This window comes from Salmo salar, chromosome 16 (genome assembly GCF_965601325.2).
Source record: "Salmo salar chromosome 16, fSalSal1, whole genome shotgun sequence".
In the NCBI taxonomy this organism is placed as follows: domain Eukaryota; kingdom Metazoa; phylum Chordata; class Actinopteri; order Salmoniformes; family Salmonidae; genus Salmo; species Salmo salar.
In genome coordinates this window covers 10129796-10145691 of record NC_138306.1, presented here as the reverse complement: position 1 = coordinate 10145691, position 15896 = coordinate 10129796, and the positions used below count along the sequence as shown (strand labels likewise).

The 15896-nt window shown below is 40.3% G+C and overlaps 1 protein-coding gene across 1 annotated transcript in view; it reads right to left on the bottom strand.

Moving 5' to 3' along the window:
- Positions 1-4842: 4842 nt before the first annotated feature.
- Positions 4843-15896, bottom strand: part of capza2 (capping protein (actin filament) muscle Z-line alpha 2) — a 47580-nt gene continuing 36526 nt past the window's right edge. Inside the window, exons 3-10 of the mRNA NM_001139651.1 lie at positions 15732-15783; positions 15488-15551; positions 12912-13118; positions 12707-12786; positions 10593-10671; positions 8285-8356; positions 8053-8115; positions 4843-5861 (exon numbers count right to left, since the gene is read on the bottom strand). Of these exons, the coding sequence (NP_001133123.1) occupies positions 5721-5861; positions 8053-8115; positions 8285-8356; positions 10593-10671; positions 12707-12786; positions 12912-13118; positions 15488-15551; positions 15732-15783 (758 nt within the window). The 3' untranslated portion in view covers positions 4843-5720. The remainder of the gene's footprint in view (positions 5862-8052; positions 8116-8284; positions 8357-10592; positions 10672-12706; positions 12787-12911; positions 13119-15487; positions 15552-15731; positions 15784-15896) is intronic.

Here is a 15896-nt window from a genome sequence, read left to right as displayed (position 1 = left end):
CAATAACTTTAAAGGATGGAAACAAACATATGACTCCTTTGATAAAACCTGTCATTTGAGAGTTCATTAGTATAGTACAACAAAACATACACAAAAACATATTCAAATTATTTAGGAAAGATGACTATCTTCCACCCTTTTTTAAACGAGAACAAGGCAACAGTAAACATGTTGTCCCACAGAGGGCCAATTAGTGACAACAATTCAAACTCAAACAGGACAGTGGATATATTGTACGTGTTCTATCTTTGGAATTTCAGTCGATTACTATAGCACTCCCCTTGGGCCTATCAGTGTCATTCTGTAAATGCCAGATCTCTATGGCATCATTCACCCAAAAGCAGGCCAGTGTTGTCTGAGATATTTTGTGTGTGACTAACATACGAACGGACTAAGACAGATCCATAGTCCCCCTCCGATTTCATTGTGGGGGACAATAACAATATTTTAGCCCTCCACCGTGAAAATAGAAACAAGAAATAAGCTATAGAAAAAGGACAGAGCCCTCCAAACGACCTCTCCAATCAGTCTTGCGAGAAAGAGTGACAGCTTAGTAAATTCTGTCTCGTATGACTGCTCAGTGTATCATTGACCATGATACAAAAAAAGCCAACAGTAAACATGTAGTCCCCCATGAATGATGCAGCGCCCCCCTTGGGCCAATCAGTATAATTTAGTAAATTACAGATCTCTATGGCAAGACGCATCATTCACCCAAGTTTCGTCAACATCGTGCCATTGGTGTCTGAGATATCACGTGTGACTAACGTACATACAGTTGATTACTATAGCGGCCCCCTTGGGCAAATCAATGTCATTTTGTAAATGCTGGATCTCTATGGCGAGATGCTTCACTCATCCAAGTTTAATCAAAATTGGGCCAGTGGTGTCTGAGAAATCGCATGGGTTCTCCCTGACCATATGTGCCAAATTTCAGCATTCTGAGTCAGATCAAGAGATATAAACGTGTGCCCATTATAGCACCACTGTGTGGTCGATATGAATGTTCTTGCATATGTTGATTCTTGACAGTGTTTGCAACATGTACCAAATTGTGTTACGAATATCCTTGACTGATTTATATGCATGTATGTGCCAGGCCACACCCATGTGAATGTTTATTGTTTTAGGTACTAGTCTGGAAAATATTGTGAGACCTTTGTCCATAGATACCACATATCAAGTTTCGTTCCAATCGGTCATTCGGTGCCAGAAGAGCAGCGTTTTATTTTTATTTTTCTTATTTAAAAAAAAAATATATATATATATATATATATATTTTCCCCAAACTTATTGTGGGAAGCATGTGGAAGTCTACCCGAAACGTTTGACCCAAGTTAAACAATTTAAAGGTAATGCTACCAAATACTAATTGAGTGTATGTATACTTCTGACCCACTGGGAATGTGAAGAAAGAAATAAAAGCTGAAATAAATCATTCTCTCTACTATTCTGACATTTCACATTCTTAAAATAAAGTGGTGATCCTAACTGACCTAAAACAGGGAATTTTTACTAGGATTAAATGTCAGGAATTGTGAAAAACTGAGTTTAAATGTATTTGGCTAAGGTGTATGTAAACTTCCGACTTCAACTCTAACTCCTCCATTTCTATTCATCATTTCATTATCAAATATAATACAATTTTAAAACAAATCCATAAAGAATGTTTTTTATTTATCAGTATATTTTTATATAACCATAACATTTGTTGTAATGTTTGTTATATATTTTCTGGAGGATAAAACTGAAATTCTAACCAGCTTTGTATGGCTTGTTTAAGAAAGGGCGATACTTTAAACAAAATGTAACTTTCAATTAGTCGGAAATTAAAAGTTGTAATCTTTTTAAAGGCAAAAAGGCTATTTTTGAACAAAGGATGAGCCTTTCTTAATAATCTCCTGGAGAACCATTTCACAAGTATAATTTATGTATGAGTGAAGCTTTTAGTGAGATATTTAAAGCTTTAATATTTAATAATTTTAGCCGCCCAAACTCATATTCATTATATAAATAGGCACGTTTAATTTTGTCTGGCTTAGCATTCCAAATAAAATGAAATATTTTGTTGCTCATATGATTTAAAAAATGAGTCATCTGGAGTAGGCAGTGCCATTAGTAAGTAAGTAAACTGTGATAAACCAATGAGTTAATCAATGTGATTTTACCATAAATAGACAAGTATTTACCTCTCCATGGCTGCAGAATATTTTTTATTTTATTTTTTTAACTTTCTATTGAAATGAATTGTGGTCAGTTAATTTACATTTTTTGAGATGTGAATACCAAGTAAGTCTACTTCACTATCCACCCATGTTATTGGTAAACTACAAGGTAGTGTAAACACTGTGTTTTAACGATACGTAATATGGTACACTAGTCATAATTCGTTTTCAATCCAAATAGGCTAGAAAAGTGATCAAGATCTTCAATGAGACTGCAGGGATCCAGATTGCGGACTTAAGAAAAAACTAGAGTCATCGGCATACATTGACACCTTTGTTTTTATCCACATGATTTCTAATGTTCTTGTTGTATCTAATTTTTAAAGCTAACATTTCAATGGCCATAATAAATAGATATGGAGACAACAGACAGCCTTGTTTTACTCCTCTTAAAAGCTCAATACATTCTGACAAGTAACCATTATTTAGTATATAACATCTGGGGTTGCTAGACATAACTTTAACCCATTGTATAAGAGATTCACCAAAATTAAAGTAATCCAGGTGGCAGGTAGCCTAGTGGTTAGAGCGTTGGGCCAGTAACCGAAAGGTTGCTAAATTGAATCCCCGAGCTGACAAGGTAAAAATCTGTCGTTCTGCCCCTGAACAAGGCAGTTAACCCACTGTTCCTAGGCCGTCATTGTAAATAAGAATTTGTTCTTAACTGACTTGCCTAGTTAAATAAAAAAATACAAATTCAAGTCGTACTTTATCAACCACCTTTTCAAAATCTGCTATGAAGACCAGGCCTGGGTCCCTGCTCATCTTCGTGAATGTGCCTTAGGCATACTGCAAGGAGGCATGAGGACTGCAGATGTGGCCAGGGCAATAAATTGCAATGTCCGTACTGTGAGAAGCCTAAGACAGCGCTACAGGGAGACAGGACGGACAGCTTATCGTCCTCGCAATGGCAGACCACATGTAACAACACCTGCACAGGATCGGTACATCGGAACATCACACCTGTGGGACAGGTACAGGATGGAAACAACAACTGCCCGAGTTACACCAGGAACGCACAAGGCCTGTACTCTGGAGTGGGATCGATTTGGAGGTGGAGGGTCCTTCATGGTCTGGGGCGGTGTGTCACAGCATCATCGGACTGAATTTGTCATTGCAGGCAATCTCAACGCTATGCGTTACAGGGAAGATATCCTCCTCCCTCATGTGGTACCCTTCCTGCAGGCTCATGCTGACATAACCCTCCAGCATGACAATGCCACCAGCCATACTGCTCGTTCTGTGCGTGATTTCCTGCAAGACAGGAATTCTGTCAGTGTTCTGCCATGGCCAGCGAAGAGCCCGGATCTCAATCCCATTGAGCACGTCTGGGACGTGTTGGATCGGAGGGTAAGGGCTAGGGCCATTCCCCCCAGAATTGTCCGGGAACTTGCAGGTGCCTTGGTGGAAGAGTGGGGTAACATCTCACAGCAAGAACTGGCAAATCTGGTGCAGTCCATGAGGAGGAGATGCACTGCAGTACTTAACGCAGCTGGTGGCCACACCAGATACTGACTGTTACTTTTGATTTTGACCCCCCCATTTGTTCAGGGACACATTATTCCATTTCTGTTAGTCACATGTGGAACTTGTTCAGTTTATGTCTCAGTTGTTGAATCTTATGTTCATACAAATATTTACACGTAAAGTTTGCTGAAAATAATCAGTTGACAGTGAGAGGACATTTCTTTTTTTTGCTGAGTTTAGTTGTACCATAATTTGCACTGTTAAGTATACTGTAGCTGCAACTTTGTAAACCTCCAATTGTCCTAATATTCCACCCACTAAAACCTCCCCCCATATCTAGGTCTGTTGTCACTAAGACCATCAGACCATCTCCCTGACTCATGGCGCACCTTTGCGTCCTAAGGCAAACCCTTGGCCGACAATTGGCATTGGCCAGAGGGAAATATGGGCAGTCCCACGATAACATAAGTATCTATGAGGATGCTTAAGAGAATTAGCCAAATAACACTGAAACGTCAGAAAAAAATTAATAGTAACAAGAGAATATTAATAGAAAAAACAGCACAATCTTATAAATGCATACTGATATTAGAAAGTCCTAGCAAAGTTATAAACATGTCAGCCCAGCCTGCTCGGTTCATTGGATTCAATTGCTTAATTTTTTTTATTTATAAAAAAAATGTTTTTATAGATAACCTAAATATATTGCAAGACCAGTCCTTTTTTATGTCCATTACATGCAAGACATATTTCCTGTTATATTCTGACAAAAATAAAAGGAACAAATTCTAACTGCAAGTAAAAATTTGTCTTAGGCATCACATATCCTGTTGTATTCCTGTTGAGCAGCGTTTTAAGTGTTTCTCACAAAATTCTAAATGTTTAATACCTTTAGGTCAACTGGGGTGATCAGATTGGTAATTCATATCGATAGGTTTCTAACACCATTTCCACATTTGTAGCAATCTGAGACTAATCTGATCTGGATCAGGTCTCTGCAAATGTAGAAGTAGTGTTTAACAATAAACCCTATAACAGGAACCCTATCAATGGTCAAAATTGAGTGAGACAGTAAATAGAAAATGTGTAATTTAGTGCAACAAAGTTGTGATTGAATTACAATTAATCTCAAGGAAATAAATCACCAAACCGAAGGACAAGGATGTTTAATACAGGTATATATTACAATGTGCCATGTTATAATACAGTCAGGTCTGTCCTAATTCAAAATAAGACATACTATAATTTGATTGTAAATTAAATTGAACATTTTAATCCATATTTGGTAGCAATTAGAGAGTTATTAATAATTAAGCTTGTTAGGGTATTATAGGAACCGTACTTTCACGGTGTCATGAAAGTTCAGAAATAGATGAGTTAAGCTGCAGTTATGCTTGGAGGGTCACACAAACTTAAGATTTTAGCGTATGGTCTGGGGTAAACGGTGTGGGGAGAACCAATAATGGGACCAAGAAGAACATTGAGTGGTCGAAAATGACAAAGGTGACAAACCGCTCGTGTAAAAGATGTCATTCTGATGTCATAAAAGTACAAGCCATTGAACACAACGGAAAGACTCTTTTACAGTACAGGATTCTTTTCCTGCATTAGCCAATATACACAGAGACAGATTCCTCAAAATAATAATTTCATCATTGCAATTGGTATAGTTTTTCCTTGGGTCAAAGGTGTGGTTTAACTACCATAATCATAAATATTGACACAACATTGTCACAAAATGTATATCAGGTTGTCAGGTTTGCATTTGCATATCCACCCCTCTTCCATCCACATCCTATTTGGCCAGTAATATGATTATTTACTTTATCATCTATATATTATACAGATTATCTTTTTAACTGTGTCTGTATAAAAGCATTAATAAAACTAGACATCTTAATATGTGTAATAATGTTTGACATTTTTTCCTGTGAGACCAAACATTTTTCCGCTCCCATTTATCTAATTTGTACAAAGACGATACAATAAGCCAGCCATGCAATGCTGGGGTTTTCTGTTTTGTTTGTTTTAAGCGTTCTGCATCTCCTTGCCGATCTTGTAGCTCAGGATCTTGTTCCAGTCAATCTTGGTGCGCGTCACAGGAAGCTGGCGGCGTAAGGCTTTGAAGGTGGTGTCCGACATGGTCTGGTAATTCTCGTTGATGGCGGTCTGACGGGGAAAGAGGAGGGAGGAATTAGGGAGGGCTTTGGGGTGTAACAATAGAGATAGGCATTTCAGAAATTATTGTACTATTAGAATAATATCAACAACAAAAAAAATGATATGATATCCGGATAGAGAATTGCTCTTGACCAACCATTATTATGCAAATGGACATTCAAAAAAACATTCTACCACAGTAACCATGTTATTTTTGATAACCCATTTGATTCTGAGTTCGGACAATTATTTCTAAGATGCATACTTTCAGTTTTTCCAGAACTCACTTCACTCGCACATAAGAAAGCCAAAGCCAATTCCTCCTTTGGCCATCTCTCCTTCCAGTTCTCTGCTGCCAATGACTGGAACGAACTATAAAAATCTCTGAAACTGGAAACACTTATTTCCCTCACTAGCTTTAAGCACCAGCTGTCAGAGCAGCTCACAGATCACTGCACCTGTACATAGCCCATCTATAATTTAGCCCAAACAACTACCACTTCCCCTACTGTATTTATTTATTTTGCTCCTTTGCACCCCATCATTTCTATTTCTACTTTGCACTTTCTTCCACTACAAATCTACCATTCCAGTGTTTTACTTGCTATATTGTATTTACTTTGACACTATGGCCTTTTGCCTTTACCTCCCTTATCTCACCTCATTTTCTCACATTGTATATAGACTTAATTTTCTACTGTATTATTGACTGTATGTTTGTTTTACTCCATGTGTAACTCTGTGTTGTTGTATGTGTCGAACTGCTTTGCTTTATCTTGGCCAGGTCGCAATTGTAAATGAGAACTTGTTCTCAACTTTCCTACCTGGTTAAATAAAGGTGAAATAAAATAAATAAAAATAAAAAAAACTCGCACATAAGAGGGAGGCTTGCGCTACCGGTGCTGGCACATGCGCAGATAAAACACACAGCTGGAACGCCGATTAAACTGTTTACATGTCCTAATTATTCAACAAATTGCTCAGAAAAGCAGGTGTTTTAAATCGGCCTATGCTTACTATGATAATGACCTTATGGCCGATTCAGATAAGCCGAGTGAGGTGTTTACATGACTAATGCGACACTCTGCCTAATGCTATAATCAGTTTAATATCGAATTATTGGTGTGCATGTAAACTTACTCAGTGAAAGAGAAGCCTGATTTTCACCATGATAGAACTGATACAAAAAAGTTATTGAGTGTTTTGTATTGATGTGTCAGGTCTTGTGGACACATTTAGGTGCGCATTCCTGTAACTGCTATTTGAAGTGGGGAAAATAGCACAACAATGTCAGGGCAGACTGGAGGGTTAAACGTGCACCGTTATAAAAACTACACTCAAAAGTTGGTTGTTTTATTAAATGAAAAATACCAAATGTCATTGTATATTCTTGTAGTTAACAATGTCATAAGGATAATTTAAAATGTAGATATTTTTGTTAAAATAGGCCTAAAAGAAAATTCTCAAAATTAACACTCACTTAAAGTAATCAAATAACATCTATTCGGATATTCAATGAATCCCTTAACCGTGCCCATCTCTAATAAGAACCACAATTGACAGGAACAGTGTCATGTGGTAATGGTTTCCAGATAACGTTTTGACGTTACACAAGTATATGAACAACACCTGACAGACATGTCATGTGACATCAATGCCAAAATATGACGCTTCATTATTGCATGTACTTGAAGTTACAGCAATTTGTATATGTACAGGTAACGGCCAAATTAATGGTAACATGAGTAAATGAGGGATACAAAGTATATTAAAAGCAATTAACATTAGGGTCACATAAAAATGCTGGGCAAGCCATTATTTTGGCTACCATGGCTATGTCCCCATTGGATGACAATGCCCTCATCTACAGGGCACGAGTGGTCACTGAATGGTTTGATGAGCATGAAAACAAATGTAAACAGTATGCCATGGCCATCTCAGACACCAGATCTCAACCCGATTGAAAACTTAGGGAAGATTCTGGAGCGGTGCTTGAGACAGCGTTTTCTACCACCATTAACAAAACACCAAATGATGGAATTTCTCGTGGAAGAATGATGTTGCATCCCTCCAAGAGTGCCAGACACTTGTAGCTTGTGGTGGTCCAACGCCCTATTAAGACACTTTATGTTAGCTTTTCCTTTATTTAGGCAGTTACGTGTATGTGCCCATTCCTAATCCCACACACACACACACACACCTGGTAGTCGTTCTCCGCAGCCTCCATGATCTTGATGAACTCCTTTGCAGTTGCAGCTTCGTTCTGGTGGAGAGGAACAGAGTGGAAATCGGGAGGTGAAACAAGAGATGTCCAAGTACTGAGCATAAAAATGACATACCTAACCCAAATACTTTACAGCAGAGGGGTTCATTTCTGTGAATGTTTTCAATGGGGGTTGTTCCACATGTATTCTATTTAATAAAGCACTCACAGATATGGACATGGATTCCTGGACCTCTTTGTGGCTGACCAGCTGAACGTTGCCGTCTTCATAGTAATGAACCTACAACCAGACAGAGTAAAAAAAATATATAAAAAATGTTTTAATTAAAATATTTAACCTGTATTTAACTAGGCAAGTCAGTTAAGAACAAATTCTTATTTACAATGACGGCCTACCCCGGTCATACCCTAACGACGCTGGGCCAACTGTGCGCCGACCTATGGGACTCCCAATCACAGCCGGTAATGACACAGCCTGGAATCGAACCAAGGTCTGTAGTGACGCCTCTAGCACTGAGATGCAGTGCCTTAGACCGCTGCCCCACTCGGGAGCCCAGAGTTGTGTGTGATGATCCTAAATGTAACCATGCCCAAATGTATACACACATACAGTGCCTTCAGAAAGTATTCATACCTCTCGACTTAGTCCACATTTTGTTGAGTTAGAACAAAAAGGGATCAAATTGATTTTTTCCCCCCCTCACTCATCCAAACACAATTCCCCATAATGAAAAAGTGAAAACATGTTTGGACCGCAGAGTGAAGGAAAAGCAGCCAACAAGTGCTCATCATATGTGGGAACTTCAAGACTGTTGGAAAAGCATTCCTCATGAAGCTGGTTGAGAGAATGCCAAGAGTGTGCAAAGGGTGGCTACTTTCATGAATAGTGGTAGAGACTCAGATGACCTCTGGGAGTCAACTCCAAAGAGACCACATTCAAGTCCTCCATCCCACACTCATTCAAATGTAGGAACTGGTTCCTCCAGTCTGATACCTGCTGCTGTCTCTGGCTCTGGCTCTACACCCACCCCAGGCCAAAATAAATAATAAAATCACTGCAGACCTGAATGTGCCTCAGGACCAAAACAGCACAGCAGGAAGGTGTTGTACTCTGTGCCAAAAGAAATCTCCCATCACCTGCACTACTTGTGTTGTTACCCTCTGCTTCACAGCAGAAAGAGACTGCTATGGGACTTGGCATCAGCAGCACAATCTGGTGTAGAGGACGGTGGGTGTACGAAATACTCTAATTGTAAATCGGGTTTTTTTTCTCCACTTTGTGTGTGGTTTGTGGAGTGTGCACTTATGACATTAGATCAGTGTTGGCTGCTAACTTGGCCCTTATCTTAAATAGTACACTTCTGTGTTGGGAGGCATTGGATCAGCGTTCTCGTCGCATCTCTTGTTAGTACCTTTTTGTCGGGAAGCTAATGAGCCACCATGTATGGACGTGTGTAAACTTATATTTTTTATTACCATAGCATTTTCGTATGTTCTCTATAGTTACGTACTTGAAAATGTATCAATTGACAAATTCGGTCACTTGGGTACATTTGGGCAAAGTCGTGAGGGACACCTGGGAGACTCATACTAAATATTACGTAGCTCTCATTCTTGAATGTATCGGTCTAAAACTTTGCACACACACTGTCACCCTCTTGTGGACAACACCTAAATTATCCTCAGCTTCCTCTCTCAATGTATGGCCTTTCATTTGCATTTCAAAGATGATGCAACAAAAATACAATTAGAAAACATGTTTTTTTTTGTTTGTATTATCTTTTACCATATCTATTGTGTTATATTCTCCTACATTAATTTCACATCTTCAAACTTCAAAGTGTTTCCTTTCAAATAGTATCAAGAATAGGCATATCCTTGCTTCAGGTCCTGAGCTACAGGCAGCTAGATTTGAGTGTCATTTTAGGCGGAAATTGAGATGAAGGGTCCCACCCGGAAAAGGTTGAACGGAAGCAAACGGAATGAAAACGGGGATAAAATGACTTGAATATGTCCAATAGAAACTGTTGGACTAATGATTACCACCCTAGATCAGCTTGATGCAGGCAAGACTGTGCAAGGCGGTATTGAATGCGTCAGTCTGTCACCTTGATTACTCATATTAAATCTCTCAACCTGTGCACCTGCGTTGTAAACTTTGATTCGTAGGCTAGGTTGTAGCAACCTCATGATGGTTATAGGGAAAACGTGTGTATCATATAGTAGCCTAAACCTAATCGATGTTACATTGAGATGGGTGAAATTAAATAGGAACGACAGTCATCTAATAAGCTGTAATAGAAAAAAGGCCATGCTCATAAAAAATGGTCCTCCCTCATCTTAAAACAGCACCGACCGCCACCGGTGTAGGCCAGTGACACAAAATCTCAATTTAATCCATTTTAAATTCAGGCTGTAACACAACAAAATGTGGAAAAAGGGTTGTGAATACTTTGAAGGCTCTGTATAAATACGCACACACACACACACACACACACACACACACACACACACACCTGGATTTTCATTATTCCGGCCACTTGAGTAGTGGAGGAGCCGATGGTGAATTTCCACTCGGACCTCCAACGTCCATTCCTTTACAAAGAGAGAGAAAAGACAATACATTTTTTTACATCCACAAGCTCATATAAAGTGCATCTGAGTTTAGTGTTGTCTCCCTCTACCTCCATTACACAGCCAAGTCTTTCCTCAGCGGAAATCAGATCTTTACACTCAAGGCGCATTAAGCCCAGTAAATGCCCACCTGCAAAGAGGATTGCCACAGCCCTTATCCAATTAAATTAACCTGATCAGCGCTGGCTCAACAAGGTAATGGGGGGCCACTGATCTCTAAACCAACAGGCAGTGGTTAGCTAAGTACCAAACAAAGCAAGCTTAGATAGTGTTGAAATGGTGTTTAGCGTGTAAACCAGACAATTGATGGTTCACAGGCTAAACATACCTTGATTCAGCCTGGAGAGATTTAGAAACCATTTACAGTGCATTTGGGAAAGAATTCAGAACCCTTGACTTTATCCACATTTTGTTACGTTACAGCCTTACTCTAAAATGTTTTAAATAATTCCTCTCTCCCTAAATCTGTATAATTTTTTATAAAAAAAAAAAAATCAGAAACATCACATTTACATAAGTATTAAGACCCTATACTCAGCACCTTGTTGAAGCACCTTTGGAAGCAATTACAGCCTTGAGTCTTCTTGGGTATGACGCTACAAGCTTGGCACACCTGTATTTGGGAAGTTTCTCCCATTCTTCTCTGCAGATCCTCTTACGCTCTGTCAGGTTGGATGCGGAGCGTCACAGGTAATTTCAGGTCTCTCCAGAGATATTTGATTGGGTTCAAGTCCAGGCACTGGTTGGGCCACTCAAGGACATTTAGAGACTTGTCCCGAAGCCACTCCTGTATTGTCTTGGCTGTGTGCTTAGAGTCATTGTCCTGTTGGAAGGTGAACCTTCGTAGTCTGAGGTCCTGAGCACTCTGCAGCAGGTTTTCATTAAGGATCTCTCTGTACTTTGCTCCGTTCATCTTTCCCTCGATCCTGACTAGTCTCCCAGTCCCTGCCACTAAAAAACATCCCCACAGCATGATGCTGCCACCACCATGCTTCACCGTAGGGATGGTGCCAGGTTGCCACCAGATGTGACACTTAGCTTTCTGGCAAAAGATTTCAATCTTGGTTTCATCAGACCAGAGAATCTTGTTTCTCATGGTCTGAGAGTCCTTTAGGTACCTTTTGTCAATCTCCAAGCGGGCAATCATGTGCCTTTTACTGAGGAGTGGCTTCCGTCTGGCCATTCTGCCATAAATGCCTGATTGGTTGGAGTACTGTAGAGATGGGAGAACCTTTCATAAGGACAACCATCTCCACAGAGGAACTCTGGAGCTCTGTCAGAGTGACCATCAGGTCACTGGTCACCTCTCTGACCAAGGCCCTTCTCCCCCGATTGCTCAGTTTGGCCGGGCGGCCAGCTCTAGGAAGAGTCTTGGTGGTTCCAAACTTCTTCCATTTAAGAATGGAGGTCACTGTGTTCTTGGGGACCTTCAATGCTGCAGAAATATTTTGGTACCCTTCCCCAGATCTGTGCCTCAACACAATCCTGTCTCGGAGCTCTACGGGCAATTCCTTCAACCTCATGGCTTGGTTTTTGCTCTGACATGCACTGTCAACCGTGGGACCTGATATAGACAGGTGTGTACCTTTCCAAATCATGTCCAATCAATTGAATTTACCACAGGTGGACACCAATCAAGTTATAGAAACATCTCAAGGATGATCAATGGAAACAGGATGCACCTGAGCTCAATTTCGAGTCTCATAGCAAATGGTCTGAATACTTATGTAAACATGTTATTTCTGTTTTTATTTGTTATAAATGTGCAAAAATTCTAAAAACTTGTTTTCACTTTGCCATTATAGACTATTGTGTTTAGATTGCTGATGATAAAAAAAAAACGTAAACCATTTTAGAATAAGGCTGTAATGTAACAAAATGTGGAAAAAGTCAAAAGGTCTGAATACTTTCCGAAGGCATTGTAAACGATTAGAAACCTAAACTACAAATGTACTTAATTCACCCCGCATGTTTGATTCCAAAAATCCATACATACCAAAAGTTTTTTGGTTGAAACTGATGACACTCGATACACACGATGATGGTTTGATGTCCATCAATGGTTTTGCCGTAAATCTAAGGGGAGAAGCGACACATTTTCAGTGAACTCCATTATCACATAATATTAGCTAAATGATCTAATGACAAATTCAACAGTGCAGGATCAGGCAAGAAAAAGGTGTTATGCAGCCCAAACGTACAGTGCAGACTCCGTTGGGGTAATGCTCCTTGACGTAGGCCCGGACAGCACCGTCCACAGCACTCCTCCAGCCCTCCATTGCTCCGTCCAAATTGTGTGGCTGTGGGTCGCTGGCCTCCTTCCTCAGATGGTCAAACTTAAAGGAAATCTTGTTTTTAGGGTCCAGGACCCTGCCGTTGCCCAGGTCTCCATGCTCTGTGATTAAGACCTGGAGAGGAGGAGGGAGGGAAGTAGGGGGAGGGGTCAAATGATTAGAGAAAATGGTTGTGTAGTTAAGAATAGGACAAAAATTACACTGAACAAAAATATAAATCGCAACATGTAAAGTGTTGGTCCCATGTTTCATGAGCTGAAATGAAAGACCCCCGAAATTTTCCATGCGCATAAAATACATTTCTCTCAAATTTTGTGCACAAATTTCTTTACATCCCTGTTAGTGAGCATTTCTCCTTTGCCAAGATAATCCATCCACCTGACAGGTGCGGCATATCAAGAAGCTGATTAAACAGCATGATCATTACACAGGTGCACCTTGTGCTGGGGACACTAACAGGCCACTCTAAGATGTGCAGTTCTGTTACACAACAGAGATTAACACAGTTAACCGGGATCAATTCACAAAAAAATTAAATGACAAGACCTGAGAAATTACAACATTTTGTAATGCAATTCTACAAAATACACAACATGTGCAGCAGTAGATTGGCCAAAAATAAAATTGCCTTTAGCCTAGCATATTTACTTCAGAGCTTTATCATGATAGGCCTAGGCTATCTCTACACAGAGTGCCCTCAGGAAGCACAGAGCGCATCCCAAATGGTCACTTGCAATTTTTGCGGTATTTCCCGGGACTTTAGGGATAAATAAGAATTATTCCCGGTATTGAAACTTGGTAGATTTTCTGGAAAATATTCATCCCTACGACAGATGTCTCAAGTTGAGGGAGCGTGCAATTGGCATGCCGACTGCAGGAATGTCCACCAAAGCTGTTGCCAGAGAATTTACTGTTAATTTCTCTTTTATAAGCCGCCTCCAGCGTTGTTTTTGAGAATTTCGCAGTACGTCCAACCGGCCTTACAACCGCAGGTTACGTGTAACCACGCCAGCCCAGGACCTCCACATCCGGCTTCTTCACCTGCGGGATCATCTGAGACCAGCTACCCGGACAGCTGATGAAAATGTTGGTTTGCAGAACCGTAGAATTTCTGCACAAACTGTCAGAAACCGTATGCTCATCAGATGTATGCTCATCTTGCTAACCAGGGGTCTTGACCTGAAAGCAGCTCGGCATCATAACCGACTTCAGTGGGCAAATGCTCACCTTTGATGGCCACTGGCATGCTGGAAAGTGTGCTCTTCACGTATGAATCTCAGTTTCAACTGTACCGGTGTCGTGTGGGCGAGCGGTTTGCTGATGTCAAAATTGTGAACAGAGTGCCCCATGGTGGCGGTGGGGTTATGGTACGGGCAGTCATAAGCTATGGACAATGAACACAATTGCATTTCATTGACGGCAATTTGAATTCAGAGATACTGTGACGAGATCCTGAGGCCCATTGTAGTGCCATTTCAGCATGATAATGCACAACGGCCCCATTTTGCAAGGATCTGTAAACAATCCTGGAAGCTGAAAATGTACCAGTTTTTCCATGGTCTGCATACTCACCAGACATGTCACCCATTGAGCCTGTTTGGAATGCTCTGGATCGACGTATACAACGGCGTGTTCCAGTTCCTGACAATATCAGCAACTTTGCACAGCCATTGAACAGGAGTGGGACAACAATCCACAGGCCACAATCAAAACCCTGATCAACTCTGTGAAGGAGAAGCGTTGCGCTGCATGAGGTAAATGGTGGTCACACCAGATACTGACTGGTTTTCTGATCCACGCCCCTACCTTTATTATTATTATTATTTTTTTTTATTTTTTTTAAGTTATCTGTGACTAACAGATGCATCTGTATTCCCAGTCATGTGAAATCCATAGATTAGGGCCTAATGAATTGATTCCAATTGACTGATTTCCTTATATGAACTGTAACTCAGTAAAATCTTTGAAATGGTTGCGTTTATATTTTTGTTCGGTGTATACGAGTTGTGTGACCTATTTCTTATATTACTGACAGTCTAGGGTGCTAACCAGAACATTTATCAGTGAATCATTGCGTTACCTAGGCAACGGCACAATCATGCTGAACTGGAATAGTGCCAAGAGAGGAATTATTGTTTGTATAGCAAACATAGAAACAACACAATCGATTTCAATGCGACAAGCCTAATATTCTTCAGTTCATCCACTTAGACATCACTAAGGCTGGTCTCATTCATTCATCTAGTCCAAATGACCAGAGCTGTTTATCCCGATAGCGATCTGTTTCTAATGACACCAGGTCAATAGCATCATAGGGTATGGTTCTAGAGGGGCTGACTACAGTGTCTTGTTTCTCTGCATTTCTGGAGGACATGGTGAAGACCATTCTATTCCGACAGATGGCTTCACTCCTACGCGACGCTCGTCTCTCAACTGACAGGCGAAAAATTGCAATCTGACATAAGATAATGGGTATAGCCTACCTGTTCTTCATATTGCTCTACTTTCACCGGAGTAAACTGGTCCACGTTGTACTGTGCAAAAGCACTACAGAATCAAAACAGAAACAGGTACAAGCTTAAAATCAGTGTCAGTAGTGAAATATTTCTTGGAGAAACAATGACTATTACAGTTGTCAATAGTACATTCACTCCATGTAGTAGATTGTTTATGACGTCAACTGACCACAAGTCTGAGTCACTTTGACAGTAAAGAGTGTCGACTTACTGCGCTGCACCTTCCCTGAGAAGATTGTCATTGTTGAGCAGCAATCGTACATCTGTGGGGAATAACAGAACCGCATGTCAGAGCTCAGAAACCTACAGCAAACACAGAAGGATTCACACAACAAACAAAAAAATAACTGCACACACACACACCTAGCATGGGGCT